Here is a 27491-nt window from a genome sequence, read left to right on the forward strand (position 1 = left end):
GAGTTAAATCCGCAGATTTGATCATTGGAATGAATATTGGAACTTCACCATATGGATAAAAAGAAGAATACGTGAAATAAGGATAGTTACAGTAAGGTTACAAAGTACAGTTACAATAAGTAGATTATCAAAGTTCTTGTTTTCCTCTCGCAATAAATGCGTCAGATTCTTGAAGATAATCCCTGTAAACGTGGTACGGATCAATATCGTCAAACTTGTGGAATGATATCGGAGGAACCCTTCTGAAAAACTAGGCTTCGCCAAAAAAAACGAAATAAACTAAACAAATAAAAAATACCGGAGATAAGGCTTTGGATAATCAATATGTCTAGCTTGATGAAAAGCTGCACTGTGAAGTATGACCACACCGGATCTGCGAGCACATACACCTAATTGAATGGAGTAATTAGAGCACTACTTATCTAAAGACCCATCGAAGAACCCCAACCAATAATCATATCATCAGGAGAGTCATCGGTTGGGCACTCACAGCCGGAAACGATAGCCCTTGTTGCTAACGGAGAAAAAACCATGCTGCAAAGCACAACTAGAAATGTATTGATGTTTTCTTGTTATATCAACGAGATTTTGGTAAAACTTTATTATTGTCCCGAAGTTTCGACAAGTTCGTCTTAATCAAAGACCTGAAAATAGTTCGAGATCTTTGATGCTATGCATATCTCTTCGTCTCTCCTTGCCAAACCTCATCATTATTCTAAGTACACTACACAAGAACTCCAAAGGGAAAACAAACTGACCCGTCTCACCGACTAACGCGGCTGACGAACCACCGCGTTTTTTCATGTTGTTACCCAAGGTGAATGAGATCTGTACACTGTGCAGTATCCCTAAGTACTGGTGTCTGGATAGTGAACTGCATGTGGGACAATCTTATAGTTCACAGAGTGTTGTAAATGGCATAAAATCATTGTTAAGCACTCGTTTCTGTTATTAATGGACGGATTCCCGCCACAAATCCAGAATGGTTCCAATGCCTTCCAACCAGATATTTCTTTGTTGTGGGCTAATGTCGCACATTTCATTTCAAACTCATTTCCATCATGTTTTTCATTCTCGTGGCGCCTTAATGTCTTCGTGTTACCAGCCCAGTGCTCTTTGCTCTTGCAAAAGAACCCGGTTTGTCTCAGCAGTTGGGGAATCAGAGACGAAGGAGATGTATGTGGGAATTCTACCTTCACGTAAGGTCCTCACAGTTTCATTTCCAGTTCAAAATAGGATGCTGGCGTTCCATCTCGAGTAATCGTTTGAACTAGCTACTAACTAGCTATGGCTAGTTTTCATGATTCCTTACGTCCTCTATCTCCTGTGCACATTGGTATAGCTGTTTTGACCATATTGCGGACGATTGCCTTTTTTTCGACAACAGAATGAGCTGACGTTGAGGTGTTTATCAGTATGTTTTTCGCTTTCCTTTCGATACCATTTCACACTTCCAATGCCAATGTGCTTTTTCATTTGAGCATTTAAATAAGGCGCCCATTAACCGTTTTGTTGTTCTAGAGTAAGTTTTATGCTCGTTGCTCATTCAAGATTCTAAAGCACTCATCCATTTCGGATCGCGTTGATGTTACAAAAAAGCAATCGTCGATATTTCGACAGTACATCTATGGAAGACGATCTATTATTGGTTGTTCTATACTGCCCATAAAGCAAATGACAAGAACTGAAACAAGCCTTTGGCTCACAGCAGGTTCTCTGACTTGAGAGTAGTAATTCCCTGACCGTTTGAAAATGTTGCATTTAAGGCATTCTTTTATCAGGGTCATTATGCGCTGGCTGCTTATACCAAAACTTTCTATACTATGCCCGTGTCTGCCTAGCATTTCAGATAACGCCTGTAATGCCTGTTCGTTTTGAACGCTTGTGTAAAAAGACGTCACGTCAAATGACTCCAAGGCACAACTTTGTTCGAAGTCGGTATTTCTGATACGTTCAAAGAATTGTGAAGAACTTGATAGATGAGAGAACATTTTCCGGCCTTTGATAAAAATGAAGTTGTCGAAACGCCAGGCCAGTAATAAAGTTTCACTAAAACATAATTGGCATAAGAAAACTACTAAAGCTTCTAATCTTAAGGATTCAAGAAGAGAAGTTGGACAGCTAGAAATCTCAAAAAGAACAAGAATAAAAAACTATCAAACAAATAAGCTAAAAAAATGAAAAAAAATACCCAGATCCACCAGTCGGATAGTCATAACCATTGCGACCCGTGTAGGTAAAACCGTAGCCGTACCTTTCACCTAAGATTACCTTAAAGAGAGAAAAATTCTGCACGTATACAAGGCGAACGCAATCAAATTAACAACATTTTCATTGTTACTGTAACATGCTAGTAGGTGTAAAAGTCTCGGAATGCTAAGCAACGTGTCATCATCGGCTAGGAGAAGCCAAGAAGCATTCGGTGCCGTTAGGTTCTTATCCAATGTGTCAACGAAGTACTTCAGAATTGCAAATGTTTTCCCACAGTGTCCTGAACTACGGCTTAGGAAAATTGTTCAGAAAAGGTACATATCTAAAATAACCTCTTTCCGTGTTAGGTATCCCAGAATTGATCGTGGGAATATCCTCATCTGCCACATCACTGAAGAATTTAATGGAAGGTAAGGACGCACCCCAGGTGTTTTTAATGATAGGCACTGCAAACGGTCATGAAGCGTGTATAAAAGCAGCAAAAAGCACCAACTTACAGCGAACGTCATGGTTCCCACTAAAAGTTTTGACAGCAAAAGTTATATCTTCCAAAAAAGGCGAAGAAGCAGGAACGCAGGATACTTGCTGAAAAGGTACACTCCGAAAGTGACAGCGCTCGCCACAAATGATAAGCAAAAAAAAAAAACGTAATGAGCGAATCACCCAATCTCGAAATCAAGGAATTTATTAATGTACTTGAGAAGTATTTTTCCCAACTCTTTTGAACTTCTTCCACCTCCTTGACTAAAGTTTTTCAGCTTTAGATGGGACCTCTTCGCGTGCATGAAACCTGGCACAGCTTTTGGATGTGATAACTAATAAAGGATAAAAGATAAGTGCTTGGCGTCAATCACTTCAATTCAGAATCGTTTGAGGTTTACGAGCGTGTAAATTACCGATACAATGACTTACGGTGGCTAGCCGATGTGTCAAGCCAGTGTTTTTATCCTCCCAGACAAGTCTAGTACCAATTTATAGACCCCGGAGGGATGAAAGGCTTGGTGAGCACTAGGGCGGATTCGAACTTCCGATCAATCGTGCAGGAAGCGGAACCTCTAACCACTATACCCGGCCCAGATTACTAACACTTCATTCAACATACATCGGCTGACTTTTTTCGTTTGAAAGTTATTTTCTTCATGTAATTTCAGTGTCACATATGACGTTCTATAGTCAGAAATTAAGGATCCCAGACCAGTGGAAGACAAAGTTAACTGTTTCCATCAATAAGAAAGTAGACAAAAGGACCTATCGTCCGATATGCTAGCTGAGCGTCTTAGGCAAAAAGTGCAGGAAGATCATTCTCATGCGCATATCAAGGACGCTGGATAAAGCCTAACCTTGTGTCAAGCAGTGTCTCATCAAGACTTCAGCAGTATGGAGCACATACAGAACGCATTGACATTGATAGAGGTTTGCTGGGAATACAGTTTGCCTTCAACAGCGTGGAAGAAACAGCACAGAAGTTGTTCACAGTTCCGTACAGTGAGTAATGAAACTTTGCTTTCTTGAAAGAAAGGGACATATGTGTTTATGAAAGATTTCTCTCAAACCCATACATGCGATAGTCAGAACCGTTGCTCCGTCTCCTTTCACTTCAAAGTGAATCCTTTCACTTATTCACTGTTGGTCAATGGGACCCTTCACTTTTGGATGGGTGGCAAAAGAACCACAATCACTTTTGGGCGGTTGGTGAAGGGATCGTAATCAGTTGAGGTGCTCCCCATGAGCTAGACTCTCTTCACCTAAAAAGGGATCGGGTAATCCCTATCGCACCTATGCCCAAACCTCCGTTACACAGATGACATTGCTCTCTTTTCGAGAAGTGATGAAGCAGAGGCAATGCTCAAATAATTAAACCAAGCAGGGAAGGGAATAGAATGACGAATAAGTAGAAAGAAGACACAGTTCATCAAGACTGCGAGGACGGGGGAGTATAACTTGAAGGCTCCCAGATCGTGGAAACTTCCTCATACGAGTACTTCTGGCGTTCCATGTAAAATGACTTGAAGAAAGAACTGAGCAGAAGAATGAGAGCAGCATAATTAGCATTCCCAAGCTGCGCAAGAGGAGCTCCGTACCCACCTGTTCGTCTCCATAGTTCTTCAAACACTCTGTTAGGGAGCGGAGACGTGGAAAGAAACCGCTGCCACGTTTAGGAAGCCATCACTACTCACAAACCTCTTGAGAGATGTCCTGCGATGTTTAATCAGCAACAACTGGCCGGACTTCCTAGCCGTAGGAGAGGAGTCCCGTCTCCGCGACCCAGCGGAATACATATCGAAAGCAAAGCATAAATGGGCCGGTCACATCATGAGAAGAATCGACAAAGATGGATTGAACGAACGGCAGAGGTTCCCAAGAGATGCTGCACGCCCTCGAGTGTAGCCGTCGCCGAAATGGGATTTTATTCGAGGTGTGGATAGATCAACTCAGAGCACAGTCAAATACGGTTCAAGGACCTTGCCAATGTCACTCACGAGACTTCATGACATCTTGAATAAAATCGAATTTAATGAAAATTAACAACAAGAAACTATGCTGAGGTCTGCACAGTCAGTGAAGGCAGAACATCTCAATGAGCTCTCGGGATCAGATAAGAAACTAATATATGACTTTCTGCAGTTGAAAGTGATTTTTTAAAGGTAGCTAAAGAAAGTGTGGACGGCTTAAAACAAGATAACACCGATGTAAATGTATCCAAATCAAAAGTGTTAAGAATATTAGGTCAATATGACAAAACAGAACTCACTTCATAAAATATGGCACAACCGTCCTTTCTGTCTAAGCAGAAGAAATTTGGGAACGACGATAACTCAGTAGCGGTCTGTTCGTAGATGAGTAATGCAAGCTGTAAAATTTCGAAAAAAATGCAGTGCAATCATAAATAGATCTGCGGCAGAAAGGGTCGTTGAGAATCCAAGCCTAACAGGGCACTTTACCTCATGTTTGGCATCGATAGAGAATAAACTTGCAACAGGTCCCTTAGATGAGGCCAAGACTTTTGTTAAGCTAAACAGTTGTATCCAACATTAGTGCATTCCTAACTGGACAGAAAATGAACAACCTCACAAACAAACTAGTAGCATAGAGACTAACTTTGCAAGTAATCCTCTAGATAATGCGAAGCCGCAAGCAAATTCGGGAAACAAAAATTTCTTGTTGTCGGGTTCGTCGTACCCGTGGAAATGATGAATAATAACGGGTCTAAATCGCCAAACTAAATCCCTGAACAAATCAAAATCAAACAAACTTATACAGGGAGAGGATTCAGGGAGATCTCTCCCTGAATCCTCTCCCTTTATAAGTGTAAACGGACCACTCCGGAACGCTGTTTCTTACGACATCCTCTAAAGCAGCGCGACACTCTTGCGCCCTTCCGCCTGCGATTCGTCAAAAACCTATTCGAACGAATCGCAGGAGGAGTGGGCGGAGCGCAAAAGTTGCGCATTGCACCAGAAGCCGTTGTAAGAAACAGCGTACTGAGGTCGTCCCTTTACACTGATACATTGGGAGGTGGACGGAATCACAATCTTCCCCACAATCTACTATACCGTATAGGCATTACTCGCCTGAAACCGTACCACTCCAAATTCGTGAAGTGATGCGTTTGATCTACGCCCAGGTTAACAGGAGCGACCAAAATCAGGGAGTTTGATCTCAGTACTTCAAAGCCTACTGTTGACAATGAACAGAATGAAGTGTGATTGATTATGATGTGATCTGACTTAGTTACCCTTCATCGTACAGCCCATTTCCAAGGAAATGCTTCTCCTCAGGATCAAAATTTTGCAGAAAGTCAAACAGTACTTCTGCATTCAAATGAGAGTCCGACTCAAGGAAGATATACCATTCAGAAGATCCGAGTGAAAAAATTCTGCAACCATAGTATAATGGATATATAATGGATGAGTTAGAGAACATTTGCAAGAGGAGCACATATCCAAACCTACTAAAAAGTGTCCACACTGTCCAGAAACCTACAACATCAGAGAACTCCAAATGAGGTATGAATACTTGAATACTCTGAATCGGAACAATAAAAAAGAAACAAGGTAAGACTCAATGGTTAAACAGACCTTTTCAAGTCTTTCGGATTGTTCGATGATTGATTGCTTAACACCTAATGACTTCAAGTTATCAAAATGTGATTGCTGTCCCAGAATAAGAAATGTTGCGTAATCTAAAGGAAACAGAAACAACAACGGAGCAACTTGTTGAAGAAAGAACAACTGCATTAAAAAAGAAACAAAACATACTAGTTTGAGATACTCTTGCAGTTGCTGAAGAAAAAAACCATGAAAGACATAATCCAGTCCAAAGAAGCAGATTCAACCCCATTTCTGGCCAACATCAACTGAAGAAATTGCAGCAGTAACCAGGCCTCATCAAACACAGACTTCTTCAAAGAGTTAGAAGAAATAATAAAAGAGCCCAACTACTTTAATTCGCAATAGGGAGTCCTAGTCAGAAGACATTTATCACAGTTGGATGGACATGAATGTATTCGCTCATACAATGATATGTATGCCTAATCAAACATTTACGACTAATAGGACGGAGCAGTGGGTTGATCAACCGTCATAGGAGGAGTCACAGATGAATACCGCCTCGCTAAAAAAAAAAGCCTGCAAATCCAGGGGAAAAAATTCCAATCAAAACATCACATGAATGGAACCATGCATTGTCAAACAATAATGTCTTAATTCTTCTGAATCAGAGTTTACATGACAATAATCGCCTGGAATAAATATAGAAATAAATAAGAACTATCGTATGTTACTAAGAGTTGTGGTAGAGTGCCGAATAAACAGTAATCCATGCGACCATAAAAGTAGCGAATGCTGATCCAAAGCCTTCTTTAGCCAATTCCCAGAATCCTCCAACTTCGTCTTCGTCAACCTAAAAGTAATTAGCTAAATTAGAATCAGTTGAATGGTTTATCCAATTCCTCTGGAAACTAGGATATGGCAACAAAAAGAAAATGAAAATTATTGGAAGTTGTTCCTACCTGTTGATATTTCACAACAAAATGTTGGGCCATCATTGTCGATATCACAACATAGGCAAGTATAGCAAGAATCCCATGCATAGAAGCAGCACCAAAGGCAACACCAATTATTAGCGATAAGATCTGAGCTTAGAAAAGATATACACAAGAGAATAATAGCCCATAGTGATGTACCTGTTTTCCCCAGTAAACAACATCTAACAATTCATCCTTGTCAGACCATTCGCTACCAGCGTGCAAAGCCTTGCTCAACTAAAATAATTACAATAAATATCAAACGCACTTCTATGCCATTGTTAGATTATATCCATGAAGAGTAGTAAGTACGATAGTTGTTCTCAGATAGTAGGAGTGGTAACTTGAGTATATCCAACCGTGCATCAGGATATCTCTACCTTTTGGGCTCTTAGAAATTTCGAAACACCATCAGAACATCTTTATCTCCATGAAGTAGACAAGAAAAAGCGCAATTTGTCGTAAAGATGAGTCTACTAACAGAGAAAAAACTAAACGCTTCACCGTGCCAAATGACAGTTCTACATCTTTTTCATTATCGTTTTTCCCGTTTAGTAGCGCGTCCGCTTTTCTAATTGAGCGACGCAATTTCACCTGGTGTAGCGCATGATCAATGTGGATGCCAACAAGTTTCATGTCAAAGTGAATCGTATTAAGCCAACGCCGTTTCACACGTGACCCTTGCTTGCTTGCCGGGAGCATCCCGGTTTTGCAATTCCTCGGAGAGCATACTTGTGACCGTACAATCGGAGGCGAGTTTCACGCAAATTCTTATCTGCAGAAACGTAGTCTCTGCAGAATAGTGCGGATATGGTCGAGGTGAGTGACACCAATTCTGCCGCAGTATCTTCATTTTCACGACTTCGAGACGACGTTACGCTCGAGAAGACACCTCTTCCTTGTACATTTGTCAGCATTCGGGATCATACAACGCCATAGATCCGATGGCGGTTCTATATATCCTTGACCTGCGCCGATCAGGCATCCAGCAGCAGGGAAAATACAGTTCTACACGTTTCTCCATATCGAACTTTTCTCAACATGACCTTTTGATCTGGTCTTTGTGCACCTTCTTCTTAAACTGCACATAGTCGTAATGAATGTGGATAGAGGAGTGACGAGAAGGACCCGCTTAGAGAGAAAGTACGCATGGATAACTTGCTAGTATGCATTTTCAATGAAAGAGTAACTATGGATCCGAGCATGTTCCCTCGATTACCAAATTGTTGCGGAAACTGATCCGCTTCATATTTTAAAAGGAACCGAAATTATCGTTATGATTCCACGTCAACGGTCCTCTGCAGATTTTCCACATCCTATCACTCGCTTTCCGATGGACGCTGCAAAGCACCTATTCATCTGCGATGACGTGTACGCAGGTGAAGCTGTTTCTTTGCGGATAAGCAAGCACGCACCCTCAAGAAACTAGGGACAAGCAAAGAAATGCGTATAGGAAGAAACTTTGGAGAAAATGTGCTTGTTGGAGGGGCCGGGGGACCCAGTGGCGCCCTTATTTGTGGAAGCTCTATCTTGCTTTTCCCCTTAATAGTTCTAGCTTACATTTCAAAGATCCTCTAAGACTAATGCATACGTCTGACGGCCCCGACAGTTATTTACTTCCAGAAATAAAGGCGCCACTGACTCCCCTCCCCAAAACCAACAACTACATTTTACCTGACTTTTCGCTAGACATACGAAAAAACACTTTGAACAATTTACCAGAGAATACTTGCTAGAGTGAAGTTAAAGAAAACTCAAATCTTAGGCAGTATCTCCTCGTTTTTCTGGTCCTTCGAAGAACCTCTCTCAACTTCACGTTCATAACAAAAACGTTCATGAACAGGATGAAAGAAGATACCGCCTTCATTCAAAAATAGGTTCCGATTTGGGAAAACCACCCGCCACTTCAACCATTACTAAAACTAAAGAAGAAGGGCATAAATATATATCCCAACAAGTATTAAGTGGCAGTTATTGTTCCCAAGTATGTCAGATTTATACCTTTAGGTACAGAGAAATAATCCATCATTCTAATTATAAAAACTACAAAAAGTAAGATTTCGACCACATAATTCTGCTGAGGTACAATTCATGGTTTACAAGGAAATTACAAACTAACCGATTCCGTCCAGCTGTAGTCTTCTGACGAGACATTGCGTTTCGTGATGGACATTACCTTCAAACAGATAGTAAAATTAAATCCTATTGAACACACAATCCTAGGTTCTTGTAAACACACCACTCCCCAGGAGATCTCGAAAAACCCAGATGATGCTCTTGGAGCGATCCGGTTCACTCGAGGAATGATGCCCCACTGAGACCGTTGCGCTGTAGCGTCGCGGCTTTGCATTTGAGCAGCAGAATCTTTTTCTCTACCACTTGTAGGTAGTTGTCCACTGGAAAGGAACGTGTGCTGGCTGAGAGATCGTGTCGCTTAGACCAGAGTCGGTGAAAGGGGAATCTGGTCACAAAAAAAGTGGTCGTTTTAGCTACCTAGGCAGCTTTCTTGAGGTCGGAGGCACTAAACAGAGTTGGTTGATTTGGAGATCACACCTTTGAATTTCGATGTATTTTCTAGCCACATAGTAATCAGTAAAATCACGAAAAGTCAACAAGTTAGCAGCAGCATTTTCTAACCGTTCTGCGAGTGAAAAGCGAATTCCTGCCGATTCGGCCTTGTACAGAGCGACTGTCGAAAATATCTTGTGGTTAACGTCTCGGGCAGAAGGAAGCCACAATTGATTCTGAGCGATCTTTTTTAGCTGTTAGGCTTATAGAAAGAGGTTCAGGAAGCCACGATGAATCCTGGTAAGAAGTGATAGTTAATGAAGTCTCAATCAAAATAATTATGCTAATTAACGTTATTAGTAGATCAACCACCCTTTTTTGGCTGCTCAAACCTCAAGAAACTTGCTCAAGCAACCATTACGAAAACCTTTTGGGTTGCTACCCACCTCTCTTTTCCCCGACTTCCGTTTGAGAAGAGTTTCAAAGGTAGTGTGCCACGAAATTGTGGGTATTGGGATCTCTCGCGACTTAAAGGCATCACCCCACGAATCTGAGGTGGTACGGATTTCAGGTGGAGTATTCGTATACGGGACAGTAGATTATGGAGAGGGGGGGGGGGGTGATTCCGTCCATTTCTTCCTAATTGTCGTAAAAAAACGACCCGCAAGATGCGGCGCGTGCGCAAGGCTGGCGCGCTCCAGTCGAACTCCTTGTAGAAAGTAGTGCGCCGGAACGCTCGAAGCCGTATCTTCCGGACCGTTTTTTACGGCAATTAGGAAGAAATGAACGGAATCACCCTTCTCTCAATAATCTACGATCCCGTATAAGAATACTCCACCAGAAATCCGTACCACCTCAGATTCGTGGGGTGATGCCTTTAATAGGAGGGTGTGAGTACGAGCGATAATGAGTACAATCACGCTCAAGCCCCCCAGTTATAGAGCTGAACGGCGTGTGAGACGTGCTTCTCGCACTGAATAACCTACGAGGCACATAACAACGCTCCACCTCCGCGAGCGAGAGGACAAGCCGATTTCCAAGACGTTTCTCTGGATAACTAGGTGGAACCGGTCATGATCACACTCACGATTGTGAACTACGCCTCCATCTATTCCTAGAGAGATCCCAATAGACTCAATTTAGTGCTGCCTTTAAGAAGACGCTTCATCCAAACCTGGTCATACCGAGCACGGTGCGAGCAAATTTCTTGTCGCAATGTCAGAACCATTCCACAAATCTTGGTGGACAACACGCACTGTTAAGACGTAGTTCCCCGAGAAATAATCACACTTTTCATGTTCCGCATCTAGATCGCAAAGTTGTGATCTTCATGCTGCGTTCCGTTGTTTTCCGTTGTCTGGTTTCTGCAGCGTCTCTGTTGGATGCTCCACAATGCCCGACAAGGGAACGTAGCCACGAGAATCGGGTGTCCCTAGACTATTGATAGGAAGTGCTTGAGATAAACTATTGTTGTGCACTCGTTCCGCTATGGTGTCACTGAGAAATCTAAAATGCATCTGATACCTTTCTCACTGCGACCTTACAGTCAAGTCGAAATGACCAAACTTACAGTGCAAATTGGCAAAAGCGATACCCACGTGTTTTACGGCCGTTCGTAGGTGTCCGCTAGCGTTTCATCTCAACTCAAATACGAAATGTTTGGCTTCCAGCACAAGGGAGCTAATGATCTTCCCTGCAGGTGTTAACTGTGAGCTTGTCAACAGAGCATTGGACACAGCGCTTAGATTCCCCTTCTCGAAGTTCTACGCACTTGCCTCATATATGCTATATTCACGTCATCAAGCTAGACGGTCGTTCATACAAAAAAAAATCAAACTCGGGCAGAAAAAACTTTCGCGAGCCTATGATTTTCATATTTCTGAACTGATTAGGCAAACAATGGTCATAGAACGTAGTCCTAGATTAATGCGGCACCGCTAATTTGGTCTTCTCGATTTTTTTATCCCTGGTGATAAGAATACCTGGTTGGCCTACTTTAAAGGCAGCGTGTCACGAAATCGGCGAAAAAGCCCAGTCAGTCTTTACATGATTGGGCTCCTGAGGAGGCCTAATCGATTCTCGACCGGGCGTGGACGCAATGCGTCTGAACCTATTTTGTGGGAATGAACGCCGTTTCCACGCCACGACACTTTAATATGAGCAGCGAATGTGCGCGAGATGGAAATTCGACTAATGGACTTTTGAGAGAACCGCCGCATAAAAACTTGGCAAGGTTGGCGCGTTATAAGGCATCTTGTAGGACAATCTAACCGAAAGGTTCTTTCCCACGCCGTCTTTCAGCACAGTTAGAAATTTGAGGTGATCCACTCATACTCATGATCTTCTGCATCTGCAACTACACTAAGTTCCAGATCGTTTTGATCCGACTATGGCCTACAACTTTTACCGCATCGTAGTTGAGTGGAGGTGACTCTGGGAGTCGAACTGCGATACACAACAAAAATACGTCCGTTGGCGGGGTCTTCTAAGCTGGGGAGTTCGACACTTTCGACATTTCGACTTCTTGGCATTGAAGGCCTAGATAAAAGTACATCACTGCTAATATTCACTACCGTCTTGACAGAACTTGCAAGGTGGCTCTCTAGTCCATGCAGGTTGGCGATGATCTGTGATGGAAGCTAAGGTCCCTATGGCAGTGCTATACAGGAAAAGTCTACATGCCGCTCCAGCGTAAACACTGCCTCAGGAATCTTTGCACTGGGTTCAGCCGTCTCAAACGTTGAATGGTATAGCGGCCGATCAGTGGCGATCCAAGCTGAGCTTGCTCACTCTTCGTGCCGATGCGACACATACAGAATTTGCTATGGAAACTATCTCAAACTTTGCTCTTACAACGCGAGAACAGTATCCACAGGCTCTGACCCCATATGCTCTTCTTGGAGGTATACAGCGTATCAAACTCCACGTTATTGTTCTGCGAGAGACCAGGAGCAAAACTGGGTGCGGGACAGAGAATGACGGTACCTTCGTCATCTGCGAAAAAAAGGTTCACGGAAAAGGTCACGAAATGTAGGTATTGTTGGTTTTGTGGTGCATCCATCTGTCGTCTATCGATTCTAACGAGATCTTGTGACCTTGTGTGCCCATTCTTGGCCTCCGCCTTGTGGACAAAAAAAAAATCGTAAGCATCATCAACTGCTACTCATAAATACCAGCAACTGAATAAGCATTCATTTTGAGGATTTTGAGGACGAAGTGACTATCTTCCATATCGAGGAGTTCTTATGGAAGTTTGCTGTCAGAGGCTTCGTTGTAAAACTTGAAAAGTCAACAGAAGAGCAGTATAAGGTGGACATTTTGGATTAAGTGACCAAAGTGAAAACGACAATCGTCTCGCCGAGCTACTGTCTGCTAGCTGCCTTCTTCGTAGAAGTTCTCTTTTTATGAAGGAAGATTGTTATTGGTAGACATGAGAATCACCCAATGGCACGATTCGTGCAGAGATCGACCACATACTCACCAACCAAAGGTGATGTCTATTGGGCTTTCGTAGTATCACTCTTTCGTAGTGGCTCTGATCACCGTCCCCTTCGTGCGAAAATAAATACAACTTACCCTCGTGATGGAAAGGGACTTGTGCATCAGCGAAAGAGGAAAGAAGTCGTATAAGGGGATTATATGCTCGAGGACTCCCTGTCTCAAGGTGACTGGTAGATTATGACTTCTTCCTCAGAGAACTGCGACCTTGCGTAATGTCCCGAAGCTGAGCACGACAAATTTGGATCGAATTTCGAAGAAAACCAAGGAATTGTTTGAAAGAACAAGGCTTGTTCCGAATACTTCGTACTGAATTGGCAAACACTAGCTCTAGAAAAGCGTTGCAGTATGATTCTTCGATGCACAGGCAAAAGAGAGTTCTAGGAGCAGCACAAAGAAGACCAAGTCTAATGGAGTGCTGCGAGGAGCTCCGCAAATAGAATGTTTCGCTCATACCCTTGCTGAGCGAAGACGAGATTCGCACTTTTTCTCACAGTGAGATGGAAATCATCACAAAGATGCTTTTCTTTTCCGTTTGTCAACTCCTGTGTCTTGCCCTATCATCCCTAGTGGTGAAATCCCACTGCGGATCTCCTATCGGTAGTGCGGGTCACGATCAAAAGCCTGCAACGTGTCACACCCTTAGGATCTAATTCTATATCTGCAGACTTTCTTCGGGCTGGTGGTCATCCGTTTCATGTAATTCTAGCGTTTCATGTAATTCTATAATTCAATAATCGGAGAAAAAAGAAACCCAGACCAGTGTGAGACCTTACGAACCGTTCTTATCGATAAGTAAAGTGAGCGAAAAGTCCTGCAAAACTATCGTCCGATATAGTTGCTGGACGACTTGTACAGGACTTGTACAGTGTGTTCGCCAAGATAATTCTCATACTTGTTTTAAGAGTGCTGCATGAAATTCAAATAAAAGAAAAGCTGGTTTCTGTCACAGTTTTGGCTGCATGGTCCTCATCCAAACCGCGTCGAGGGTCATGGAGGTTCGGCGCGAATATTGCCTGCGCCTCACCTAACCTTTGTCGATCAGTCGAGGTGTCAAGATGTGGATTTGAAGAAATTAGCTAACCGCTACGACCGGATGCACCACTGCAATGCAGCCCTTTCACTTTCTTCTCGACATTCCCACTGGAAATATGTGCGACAAAGCGATAATATATCGCAATTGTTCATGGTTGCGTACACTGAATAATGGAAGTATTAGGTTGCTGCAAAAATAATGGCTGTTTTCATGTATCATTATGTTCGCGAAGTGTTTTTTAAATGAAATCTTTTACGAATTTGGTCAAGATACATACCAATTAAAAGGTTTCTTGATCACCTTGATCACCTTGACTCCCGTTGATCTTCGAACTGGTCGAGTGGGCGCCAGTAATTCATCCATTTGTCCCGATCGCATGCCAGAGTAGCCCAGTGGTTCCTCCTTTCGCGTGGGACACGAAGAACATCATATTTTTCTTTCAAGGACTTCGTGAAGAAATCTGACCATCGGGTCGGCGGTCTTCCTGTAGTGCGCTTAATATCGCGGGGAACCCAGTCGCTCACGGCTCTGGTCCAACGGTTGTCATCAAAGCGCATCACGTGTCCGGCCCACCTTATTTTACTTTCCTTGGCAAACGCGGCGGCGTCTCTAATCTTCGATCGCTGACGTAGGAGGGAACTTCGAATCCCGTCCTTTACTTGCGTGAAACGGGATACTCCTAGCATCACTCTCTCAATTGCGCGTTCAATGACGCTCACCGCGTTTTCTTCCTGCTTGCGAAATGCCCAGGTTTCCGAAGCATAGGTCAAAGCAGGAAATACGGTGGTGTTGAAGAGGTGAGCACGGAGCCCAGTGTTCCAGGTCTTCTTCACTACATCCTCGATGCTCTTGTACGCTCGCCAAGCCGCTCGTCTCCTCCTGCACAGCTCGGGGGTCAGGTCTTCCATCATGTTCAATCCCCTACCCAGATAAACGTAGCTGGTGCATTCGGATATGTTCATTCCGTTGAGCGTGAATGGGGCATCCGAGACCCATCCGTTCCGCATGAACATCGTCTTTTGTAGATTCAGCTGAAGACCGATGCATCCACATGTTTCGTCGAATTCGGTCAGCATTCGTTCCGCTTGGCTGATGCTAGGTGTTACCAGTACGATGTCATCAGCAAAGCGCAAATGGTGTAGCTGCCGACCATCAACCTTCACTCCCATGTCGTCCCATTCCAACTTTCGCATTGCGTTCTCGAGGGTGGCTGTGAATATTTTGGGTGAAATTGTATCACCCTGTCGGACCCCCCTCTTCACGTCAATGATGATGTTCTTGTAGAATGGCGAAATTCCGGTCGTGAAGTTACTGTACAACTCTCGAAGTACCTTTATATACTGAGTAGGGACGCCTTGGTTGTCCAAGGCTTCCACGACCGCTTCCGTCTCAACCGAGTCGAAAGCCTTCTTTAAGTCGATGAAGGTGAGACAGAGCGGCATCTTGTACTCTCGTGATACCTCGATGAGTTTCGAAACAGTGTGAATGTGGTCAATCGTGCTGAATCGTTTTCGAAACCCTGCTTGCTCGCATGGCTGTCCTTCATCCAAGACTTTTTCAATCCTATTAAGGATTACTCTTGTAAAGAGCTTGTAGATGACGGACAGTAGGCAGATTGGGCGATAATTGCCGATGTCATGTGGATCTCCCTTTTTATACAACAACACGGTCTTGCTGGTCTTCCACTGTTTAGGAACCTTGCATTCCGACAGATAACGTGTAAAGAGCCTCGCCAGGGTGTTGATGAGTACTGGCGGAAGGCTCTTCAGGTGTTCTGGACTTATTCTGTCGGGACCGGGTGCCGTACGATTTCTTACCGACATGATAGCATGTCGTATTTCGGACGGGAGAACTTCTGGAATGACTTGTCCATCTTCCTTCAGATGGTGAGGAGGCAAGTGGACAAGAGATCAGAGTAGAAGTCGTAGATGATTTTCTCCATCCCCCTTCTCGATGCAATGGCTGTTCCCTTTGGGTTCCGGAGAGCAGTCATCCTCGTCTTGCGACTGGCGAAGTCTCGACGGGCATAGCGGATGCTTTTCCCCGCCTCTGCAGCTTCAGCCAGCACTTCTGCTCTTCTCTCTTTAAGGTCTTCCTTTATCGCCTCTTTGCAAAGCCTTGCGAGCTCGAACGTGAGCTCTTGGTTCCCTGCGGCTCGTGCTGCTCCACGCTGGCGTATCAGCTCAAGAGTTTCAAGAGACAGACGCCTCTTGGTGGTTTTAAAACTCTCAGCCTTCTTCGCGCAGTCGTGAAGGTGTTCGACAAGCCGGTCATATTCCTCGTCGATGTTGTCCATTGCAGAATCTTTCCAAAAGACGGCTAGCGTAGCGAAGAGATCCCAGTTGATGGTAGTCCTGGGATTTCTCTCTCTGAACTTGGCGGCTTTCTCTGCTCTCCTTGTGAAGGAAAATCTTCCTCGGAGGAGGCGATGGTCCGATCCCGTATAGAACTTTGGTACAACACCGACGTCCGTCAGGCAGAACCTTTTATTGACGATGATGTGGTCTATTTCATTACGGTACCCTCCACCGGGTGACTCCCACGTCCAGCGTAAAGAAGAGGGCTTCTGAAATTGCGAGTTCCCATGGATGGTCTTAGTCGTCATAATGAACTCGGAGAGCCTCTCTCCCTGATCATTCCATTGTAGGCCGTGGGTCCCGATGTGAAGTTCCTCCGGCGTTCTTCTTGGGCCAACCTTAGCGTTGAAATCGCCAACTATGACCTTGTAGAAGGCATGATCTTCTTGGTAGAACTTCTCCAGGTCCATATAGAAAGCTTCGACTTCTTCTTCTTCGTAGCTTGATGTTGGAGCGTAAACGACGAAGATAGTCAAAGCTGGTATTGAGCCACATCTTCTCATCCGCAGACGTCCGATTCGGGTCGTAAGTTGTTCAAAAGAGTCGATGTTCTTTGCCATACTCGTGTTGACGAGGACGCCAACTCCACCAACACCTCTACTGTCGCATGTTCCTAAGAACAGTTCTTCTCCAGTTTCATATACGGCGTTGAGAGGGTGACGTCGTCTCGTCTCGGTCAGTCCGATGACGTCGTACTTGATCTTCTTGGCTTGCATCATCAGATCTTCGATGGCCGCTTCCGATGCAAGCGTACGTGCGTTATAAGTACAGATCGCCATCCTAGTCCTTTTCCGTTTTGGTAGCCTACATGACTCCTGCAACCCCGTCCTACCTGGCGCTACCGTACCAGGCTTTCCTCCGGAATCAGGAGACTCTTTTCTATTACTGTGTTTTGCTTAAAAATTTTAAAACCCATGGGCAGGTTGCAAGCCTCTAGTCCAATGAGTTTCTGGGAGAACTTTCGTTCTCCCGGTGTGGACATGTGGAGCTTATTTGTTGGAGGCGACTCCAAACCGCCTCCCTTGCACCTCCCAGTCACTTGATTGCAGGCTTTTGGCCGGACCGACGTGCCGGATACAAGGATGTCATGAGTCAGTCCTGGCTCAGCAGAAATAGGGAGTCCATCCCCTGAATCCACCTGCGTCTCTGGGCAAGCGCAAGGTCGCTTTTGGTCCGCGATTAGCCCCCTATCCGCCACCCGGGGACGCGCCACGTAGCCTCGCGACTAACCGGCTGTGATCCCTCTAGTGAGGGAGATCCGTGGAAAAGGTTTCTTACTCGATCTATTGATGTTGTTGCCTTTGTATGTGGAAAAATCATATTTGTCAAAGCGAAAAATTCGTGTTATGGACAACGAGCAATTGACTGAGCTGAGCTCTTCAACAACTTCTCGCATGATTTTACTCGTATCAGCTACAATTGTTGAACTCAATTGATCACTGCCAACTGCTGAGGGTCGACTACGACTCTCCTCGCCTTCGACGCCAAAATCGCCGCTGCGAGATTATTCAAACCATCTACGCGTGGTACGTTCAAAACCTGTCTCATCACTTCACGCCTTGATAATATTTCTTGTTGCTTCCGCGGCATGTTGCTTATTTCAAGGTTTGAACTCGCGCAGTAAGATAACGCGAATTTCTCGTTTTGACAAATATGACTTTTAAGATATGGAAGCAACTATAAAAACAACAACAACAGAGGTAAAAAAAAACCTCTTAAGTGATGTATATCATATCACTTCGATAACATAAAGATACATGAAAACGGCCTTCATTTTTGCCGTAATTGCCTCATAATTGCTTGCTTGGAAAGAAAGGGGGACACGTGTTTAAAAATGGTAACTCTCTTTCCTTCGCGTTGACATCGTTTTCTTTTCGAGAAGTAATGAAGCAGAAGCGCTGATCAAACGAAGCAGGGAAGAGAATAGAATGGCGAATAAACAGAAAGAAGACACAGTTTATAGAGGACGTCCATGGCGATTATAGAAAAATACAACTGGGCAGCACTCGCGCCTGTCATTGAAGCTAAGGACCAACTAAACAACGGACAAAGATCTCCGTGCTCATCTTCGCGTCGACAATTCTTCCAGCGTTCTGTTACACAACTGAGAGAAGGACATACATCGCTGACACGTCTGGGAAGCTAATTGCTACTCACATAGCCCTTGTGAGATATCTCCTGAAGTTTAATAAGCACACACAGCACCAAGCCGGCCTTTGTAACTCCGGCTTAAGGCTGTACGCAGACTTCAGAGCCGCGCGGGCGCGCGGTTTGGCAGCTCTGCGGTTTTTGTGGTTATTGAGCGCACTGTTGTGAATAGTCAGTAACCACTTAAAGCGCAGAACCGCCAAACCGTGCGCTCGCGCGGCTTTGAACTCTGCGGGTAGCCTAAGTGAAAGTTTGCGTAATATATATCGAAGGTCAAGTGTATTGGTCATACATGTAACTAGGATGTTCATTGAATATAGAGAATGACTTTGAAGAAAGAATAGAATAGATGAGAGCTGATAGGATGATGGACTGCATTCTCATCCGTCTGGGAAGCTACAGACCAAGAGCTCCGTGTATATTTGTTCGTCTCGAAAGTTATTCAAGCGCTCTGTTACGCCGTTACGACATTGATAGTCACCATTGCCACTCCTAATAATTCCTTGGCAAATGTCTTTTGAAGTTTGCTTGGTGCTCACAACACGTAACCTGTCTTCGCAGCTTCGGCCTAAGAGGCTAGACTGGATGCCTGGAGATCCTGATACCCTCGAGGATGACAACCAAAGAGATTGGATTACGTGTTCGCTCCACCCATAGACCAGTAGAGAGCTCAGCTGGATAGGGCTCAGCGACTTTGTCGACGTTACTTACGACATTTGAGGACATCTTTTCGGATGACGATGACACGGAAACGAAACGACTGGAGGAAGGATGGTGGGACGCGCACGTCTAGTGAAGGCGGGCCATCCGAGCATCTAAGTAAATACAATTATCCCGTGTACAGGTAATCAAAAACCAATGCAACTCCTGAGACGGATAGCACGCAATAAGCTGTATGAGAAAACATGGATAACAGGGAAGGAAAATGTGCTACAGGTCCGCACTGTGAAAAGGAGCCTGAGACCGAAATCAAGAGTGACGTCTCAGGTTAAGCCTTTGAGCTGTAGCGAGCTATACATAGGGGAAACAGACCTAAAGTTTAGCGTTGGTAGTTTAATGTTGATTCCTTGAGCAAAAAGTGACGAGAACACCTCAATTCGGATATTGTCACTAAGGAAGGTAGAACTATGTCGAATCTCATGTATTGTGTACTACTTACTACTGCATTATATGGTACTAAGTAGAACACGCGTACTACCATACTTTATGATGTAAATTGTTCTTAAGGGATGGGCTGCGGTGGGCAGTAGTGAATGAACGATAACATGATAACCAGGACAAATGTTAAGTGGTATTAGATAATCACATACATTATAAAATATTTCAATAATATATATACATACTAATACTAATCTACTACATAAATTACAAAATATTACATTTAGTCTCTGGTGTAGGACAGTATGGAAACCCCATCATTTCGTTTCGAAAATGTATGCGTTGACGGTGGAACAACGGGACCACGCAGGTTCGACACCCCACTGAGGCAAATGAAATAGAAACTTGAAGCTTTTGCTGAGAGATGAAGAATTCAATTATAAGCAGTTTTTATCAGTCCAAAAGTGGATTTAATGGACTTCAATGACCAAAAAAAGCTCAGATTTTGCGCATATTGTTAAGTCTGGACGATCGCAAATGACTGATAAGAAGGCGGAAAGAAATGTTTTGGGCAGTTTTTCAGACAGAAGAAGGTTTGCCCTACAAAGCAGTCATATCGCTGCTTTTTTCCATTTCCTGGTCTTTTTGGAATTTAGTTGGGACAACGATGGAAAAATGCCACTTGCCATGTTTGTCCCATCACAAATTTGGAAAAAAAGGCGAGATGCTAGAAATCGAAATTGATATAGAATCTGATAGAGGAAATCGTCGGCTACAACATATTGGTAGATGATATGCTTCGGACCAAGTTACACCAAGTTATTGGACTTTGTTCAGGATCGCACTCTTTTCTACTCAGCAAAAAGGGACTTTGGCATGTTTCTCATTCTAGAAAAACGGGAGTGAGTTTTAAAAAATCACCCATACATTCGCATAGAGAAACTAACGAAAAACCTAAGTGCAAAATTCCCCTCTTCCAGACGGTGTTGTTCTGTCAAACTTTGGAGAGAAAAAATCCATAAAAAAATCGCGAAATTTTAATTTTGTTCCATCTAAATTCCGAAAAGACTAGGAGATGGGAAGAAACAGGAAACTTTCGATCGTCTAATCACGAAGTTCCTTCACTCTTCTAGACCTAACAATATGCACAGAATCTAAGCTTTTGTGATCATTAATTTCCACTAGACACATTTTTAAACTGCTGAACACTACGTATAGTTAAATTCGTCTTTTAGAGGTGGTTTCAAATTTTCTACTTTTTTGCAAAAATTTGGCTCAGCGGAGTGTCGAACGTGCGTGGTCCCACTATCATATTGTAGAAACAAAATGTTGATTTTTTCGGTTTTTCCTCTTCTTTGTTGTTCTCTAATTCTCTAATTCGACCTGTCCGCATGACTCTTCTCTTTTCTTTTGTCGTAATATGTTCTTTAATCAGAAGTTAAAACGTATGTCGGCTATAGATTACATGTAGCTTGCGACCACTCACCATCTAGGACACTCATACATCTGCAGTAAGTGTGGACTATCAGTGTAGATATATTTCACGCGAAATCATTCCAGAGTCATTTTTGATAAAACTGGGCTACGTCCGTAGAGAGAGTTGAAGGCGAGACAACACATTTGCAGATCGAGCATTCCCTATTCTTGGTCCTTTAAAGAAGATCTTAAAGTTGAAACATGAGACCGTAAAGGAATAAACTTACCACCGCAACAAATTTTCAGATGACTCTAGCATAGAAAGTTTTGAAAGTGCATCTCAAAGGTATGACATGGATTTGCAGTGGTCAATCTCACACAAGCAACAAGACAGTAGTGGGAAGACCTCTGCTGCTCTCAGCATCACCTATCTTACACTACCGTGAACGAAACAAGTTCATCGTCCACACGTATGGTGCAGAACTTCATGCCCTACTCATCCTGTTGTTGTGACTCCTTTCTGTTCTCTGATTGCCTAGCTTCTCCCAGTCCTTCTCAATCCCTCTCATTGTTGATTGTGCGTCAACATATCGATCTCAGTGGCAAAGGCTGTTTTACTCGTTAAGTAATGCTCGTCCCGATTTTGTCTTATGGGAACAATTCATTGAGGGATTACTCACTGCCTTCGAGACCAAATTGCCGGTGTTTTTTGGGACTCATCAGTCTTCCATATTCTATGTAGTCATTGCAATTTAACTATCGGGTGGTTGACGAAAGATGAGACGTCTTTTGTCTGGTTAGCATTTTATGTAGGTTGCGACTGACTCATTTTTGTTCTGCCATTGTCTTGATTTTTGCATAAATCGTTCTGCAAATGCCACGGTATGATTGTACAGAATCATTTTGATTCACAGGTCTCATAAAGCACGAGAAGCAGCCTCTAAAACCTTAGATAGTCAAGTAATTTTCTGCGGCACATCCACATTTGCGTAAGAAAACTAATTCTCACGTATGACATTCACCTTTTACTTTTTAATGGGAATGTTCTATGAATTTGCTTTGGACTTTAAATAGTTTGAACTAAGTAGGGACAGTAGGAATTAATTCTTACATACGTTAAAAGGTTTGCGCAGTTATTTCCATTTCAATTCTAACTGTGGATGTATAATAAAAAAAGCGTAATTGTAACGAACTAAATTTTCTAAGTACTATTTCATCAGCATTCACTCTTTTACATTCTTTCACACAAGCCCGCCTTCCATAGCATACGGTACAATAGCATTTTTTTTGCAAATTAGGAAGTATGTGTAACAAGAGGGCTCAAATAGAAGCGATGCTGGAATGATGCCGAAAATAGAATTAGCATTAGAGGACCGTTCTCATTAAGTCCATTTTTTTGGCTTGACCGCGTTCGTGACATGTAAATGTGTGGTTGTTAAGAACACACGAAGACGTTAAGGCTCTGTTTTCACATATCTTAGTGTCAGCTTCTAGGACTTTCATTGACATTTTGCACTCTAACAACACGCTTAAAGTTTAATCCGACGAAATTCATTCGTAAATTCATCATTAGATAAAATAAAATGGATGGTTAGTAATTTTTTCCATATAGACAGCTGAGTTTATGAATTAGTGAGTAGATGAACTAAGCAGTGTTTTCACATTTCATGTCACTTTTTTCTTTTTCTGCTGTGACGTTGTCGGTAGAAGTATTTGAATCAATCTTATGATATCGTGGTAGAAAACGTCTTAGTGTTATAAGAACCGTATTAAAGTGTAGTTAAAGTGTTCCATTTTCGTCTAATTTCTGAAAGATCATCGGCAAGGTATTCTGGTTGCAAAGCCTTGTTTAAATTTGCTTAAAATAAATTTGAAAAAAGGAATGATGCAAAAAAGGAAGGATGATGATATCAGAATAGAAAAAAAAGAGTGGTAATATTAATCGTTCCGGGATATTTACAATAAGTGACAAGTAGCGTAATAACACTTATTAACTTATTTCCGGAATAATGGAACTTATTGGGGTTTTTTTTGAAGGGTATTTGTATGAACGAAAATATCGTTTGGCATTTCTCACGTCCCAATATGTTAAACAAATAAATTTATTCTCCATTCGCCACCCCTGTCGAACCTTCCATATTTCTTATTTCATTTTTGCATTTACTTTTCTCCCCACTGAACGTATCGTCACAGACTCTCACATTTCAGTGTGTTGAACAAATAAATTTATTCGTCACCTTTGCCGAGCCACCCATACCTGTATTTACTTTTTTCTCCACCATAACCGTTGCTCGCAAGTCGAGAATGTGCTTACGACAACGCAGGTGTTTCTCGTTAATCGGGGCCTCTAGCCGACCGTTGCTCGGAACCAGAAAGTATTTCTTATTTTCAGTTATTCACACTATTACTGCTATGCGTAAAGAATAGGGTTATTTCGTTCCCTGATTGCTAGAGTGTTCCCAGCAAAACACTAAAGCTTAGCCCAAGTTACTGTACTTATGCTTTCATTCAAAAATTCGAGATTCTATGACTCTCTAATGATATGCATCCTAGCCAGAAGATGTGAATCCCCCATGAACCAAAAATTAAAAGTTCAATTGAACACTTAGCATAACACTTTACCCCATGCCACATGCATGTTCTTTCTTCCATTTTGTTTCCTTTTTTGTACATCGCACATTGTTTGCTTTGTGTGATCTTAAGATCACTTTCGCCAGGCTTGTTCAAAGGTCTACTAGGTAAATTTAGCATAAACATGGACAGATGCATTTCTGTAAGAAATGAAGGTCAGCGTAGCGAGTACACAATTTGTTTTCCATCAGCTAAAAATTTGTTCATACATCTGTTGAGCTAAAATTTCTGCAGGAATTTTCTCAGATCTTACTTCTCTGGCAAAACTCCATGTAGAGTAATTGCAATAAATGCCCAGCCTTCAGCCCGATTATTACGACCAATAATTTGCTGAAAATGGCGCCTTTCTAGAAAATTGGGCTGATGCAGCCAAAGTGCAAGGCTTAATCGGGCTCGCATTCACGATCCATCTTCCCAAAGAATTGAAGAAAGACGAGAAGAAAAGGTTATGTGTGTCGCAGAGAGTCTCTTTATCTCTGGATATTTCCATAAGGAGGAGTTCTTTCAGTAACCGAAGCTTTAGTTCTGTATGATTGCTACTTTCCTCTTTACTTATTTATTTCCACTCATTTGTTACATAATTATATGCTATATACAAAGAATCTGTCACCAGCAGATGAAATAATAGGTGTTCGGCTCTGAGAATCATTTGTGGCTTCTTGTTTTTTGTTTTTCCTCTTCATTAGTCAATTGAGAACATCAGTAATGTGTTTTCGCTCTTTCATTTTCAATCGCATTGCTTTACGATAATGCATTAACCACCTACTTCCAGATTTCCCCTATTATTCAGCCTTTTAATCAGCTTTGAAAAATGCTTTTGTGATAATGCGACTTGCCAGTAGTGGATGAATTTTCTTCAATACTGACTACAGTAAAACTTATGGGAAGTGGATACACAAGAAGGGTGAATGATAGCTGCTGAACCTCTCTAGATCGGATAATAAATCCTTTAGAATTTGGTCGTTGTGTACTGAAATTATCTCAGATGCACGTTCTATACTCTAACTATACTCTTCTATATTCATATCCTCGTATACCTGTACGTCCTATCTATTTCCAAATCAGAGAGTTTTGGTGAGTACGTAGTTCGCTGCTTTCACACGCGAATCAACAGTCACTGTCCTGAACTTCAAACGTGTTCGTTAATCACTTCCTAGTGATTGACGAACGCATTTGAAAAACGTCTTTAGCATCATCATTGCGTGATTACGACGAATTTTCTGAATGCTTAAGATGTTCTCTTCGACAGTGCGACAAAGAGCGTTCCGAAAGGCTTTTTTTAAATTCTGAGTCCCATTCAAGAATCTATTTCGAATTTTACTAATTTTCAATTTCGCGCTACTGAAGTGCCCTTAAACTGTTTTACTTTGTTTTAGAAGTGAATTGAATGAACAAAACGAAGGTGAACTGAAAAATTGCACCTAATTAATTACGTTTTGAAAATGTACTTACACCTATAGAGAGGTTTTAGACAGACAGACACACTGATGGATGACAGACATATCTCGCTGTGAAGCTATTATTTCAAGGAAATTATCATTATTTAGTGTCGGTGCACATATGTACGCATACTTGTTGGTTAGTTCCCAAATCCACTTAGAACGTTTTCTCTCAAACCCCGTAACAGCGTTGGAATGACCGTTTATTTTGTACAGCAGGCGTTAGAGCCAATAAACCTTTCATTTTCCTTGGTAAAGGTTTGTGCGAAATTTCGTCAGAGTTAGGTTCTCGATGGAAAGAGTAACTAATTACCCTAGTGAATCCAGCCTTTTTCCTTCCGTACGTTGAGTTTCTGCACTGTTGTTCGAGAAGCTCCTGTTGTTTTTATCCTTGTGTCGTCGACATCGATTAATAGCAGTTTTTCTAGTGAATTGCCTGTTACAAAGATATTGCGGAATCCTAATGGACGTATGCTTCGGAGGTGGAATCTGCTGAGGACATGCTATTTTAGAATGGCAGAACGTCTCTGCTCTTTTGTCCGTCAAGCAGCTGAAATGGCCCTCATTCACGTGTGAACAATTCAGCTCTGTGCTTCTTAACTGCGCACATAGTGAGCGCTTTCTATAGGTCATTTCGAAGCGAGTCTCTTCCCAAAAAAGAAAACTGCTTCCTTAAAGCAACGGTTTTTCGACGTCCCCTTTATAACTTTGTACTTTCGTTTTTTTTTTTAAACGAACGCTTCCTTGGTTCCAGATAAGTATCTGTTGGAATCTTGGCCTTTCTCAAAAGCTCTATGTATTTGTCCATTAGGTACAACAAAGTACGAAGCAATCTGTTCCGAAGAATTCAGTATTGTTGTCATTTTCGACGTTCACTCCATTTTCTGCTTCGATTCTTTTAATCGTTTCATACTTAGCTTCTGAGAACATAATAGTATTTCTGGAGTACCCGTTCTTTCACAGGTTAAGTTTTTTCGTCTCTTGCTGAATTAATGGACCGCACATTCGAGTCTGATTGCTGCCTGCTCGCTGTGCCCCGTTTATACTAAATGCAATCATGGATTCGAATATATACGTTGAGCACGTATGGTCCTACACACCCCGCACAGTTATATTTCGGAAGCTACTCAGATAATGCAAAAAGGTGCTGTTGTTCAGTACATTGTCAGTGCTCAATCCAACTGCGTCAAATACCCAGTTAAGCGATAAGCGTGGAATCTTTCGCAACAACCTTCCATTTGATTACGTTGAACTGCCGAAACTTGCACATTATCAATTATGTACTTTGAAAAAATGGATTTATTACTTTGTATTTTGTTGCTGGGCCGGTGTGGCGCAGTCGGTTATATGGTCGATAAATTGGTACCAGACTTGTCTGGGAGGACAAAACACTGACTTGATCATCGGCTGGCCCTCGCAAGTCATTGTATAGGCGAATACACGTTCCAAAACCTCAACGATTAGGAATTCCACTAAAACTCGTTGGCACATCCCAAGTGGATTGATACGCCAGTGACTTTATCCTTTATCCTTTTATTTTGTTGTGATCGAGGGCATGTGGCCGTCGGTAAGAGAACTGTTCGACTCTGAACGATAATCGATGGTTCAAAACCGCACTAGTCCCAATCAACGCCTTCATTGCTTCGAGATCGCCAGATTGGTGCTAAAATTGTCGAGTCTGAAAGCACTGACTTCACACATCGGCCCCCGCAAGTCATTGTAAGAGTGCACATTCGTTCACAAAGGTTAAACGATTCTGAGTTGAACGGTTAGGCGGATCGATCGAAAGATTTATCAAAGCCGTGTTTTTTCATCCCTAATCCATTTTGTTTTATTGTTTTGTTTTATTTTGCAGAAGTTTTGCCTACAATTTTACTGATCAGTATGCTTTGCAAACAATACACTATCATAGATTTTAGGAGTAGAAAAGACTCGGGATCTTTTCGCTCAAAGCTCTGCTGTCCGGTTTCGTGATGCCTAATTAATCGTTTTCTTTCCTCGATGAGGATTCAGGGATTTATCCCGAATTTGAATAATCTTGCTAAGTTCGCGAATTCTTTTCATTCTCAGCTACTGCACTTACAAAAAGTTGAGCATAGAAACGTTAAACTGCATTAATCAAT

General features: G+C 42.6%; 4 protein-coding genes across 5 annotated transcripts; all 4 read right to left on the reverse strand.

Moving 5' to 3' along the window:
* Positions 1-127: 127 nt before the first annotated feature.
* On the reverse strand, positions 128-6552 carry RB195_014950 (uncharacterized protein; the record flags this gene model as incomplete). The annotated part of the gene is made up of 14 exons (XM_064205433.1): positions 128-242; positions 299-389; positions 449-534; positions 2192-2271; positions 2328-2491; positions 2544-2657; positions 2709-2796; positions 4964-5062; positions 5154-5223; positions 5311-5418; positions 5948-6088; positions 6161-6237; positions 6291-6394; positions 6471-6552. The coding sequence occupies 14 exons, from the start codon at positions 6550-6552 to the stop codon at positions 128-130; spliced, it is 1419 nt and encodes a 472-aa protein (XP_064061314.1).
* A 233-nt stretch (positions 6553-6785) lies between these two features.
* RB195_014951 (uncharacterized protein) lies at positions 6786-10283 on the reverse strand (the record flags this gene model as incomplete). 2 transcript variants are annotated; one of them, XM_064205435.1, is made up of 7 exons in its annotated part: positions 6786-6825; positions 6995-7113; positions 7223-7345; positions 7397-7474; positions 9357-9413; positions 9477-9633; positions 10192-10283. In XM_064205435.1, 7 exons carry the CDS (start codon positions 10281-10283, stop codon positions 6786-6788), a joined length of 666 nt encoding a protein of 221 aa, XP_064061315.1. The 2 variants fall into 2 exon arrangements, with proteins under 2 accessions (XP_064061315.1, XP_064061316.1); XM_064205434.1 differs by lacking the exons at positions 6786-6825; positions 10192-10283 and having other exon boundaries at positions 6994-7113; positions 9477-9587.
* Positions 10284-14584: 4301 nt separating this feature from the next.
* RB195_014952 (uncharacterized protein) lies at positions 14585-16102 on the reverse strand (the record flags this gene model as incomplete). The annotated part of the gene is made up of 1 exon (XM_064205436.1): positions 14585-16102. One exon carries the CDS (start codon positions 16100-16102, stop codon positions 14585-14587), a length of 1518 nt encoding a protein of 505 aa, XP_064061317.1.
* Positions 16103-16158: 56 nt separating this feature from the next.
* Positions 16159-17415, reverse strand: RB195_014953 (uncharacterized protein; the record flags this gene model as incomplete). Its single annotated transcript, XM_064205437.1, has 1 exon — positions 16159-17415. The coding sequence occupies one exon, from the start codon at positions 17413-17415 to the stop codon at positions 16159-16161; it is 1257 nt and encodes a 418-aa protein (XP_064061318.1).
* Positions 17416-27491: the final 10076 nt, after the last annotated feature.

This window comes from Necator americanus, chromosome V (assembly GCF_031761385.1).
Source record: "Necator americanus strain Aroian chromosome V, whole genome shotgun sequence".
In the NCBI taxonomy this organism is placed as follows: Eukaryota; Metazoa; Nematoda; class Chromadorea; order Rhabditida; family Ancylostomatidae; genus Necator; species Necator americanus.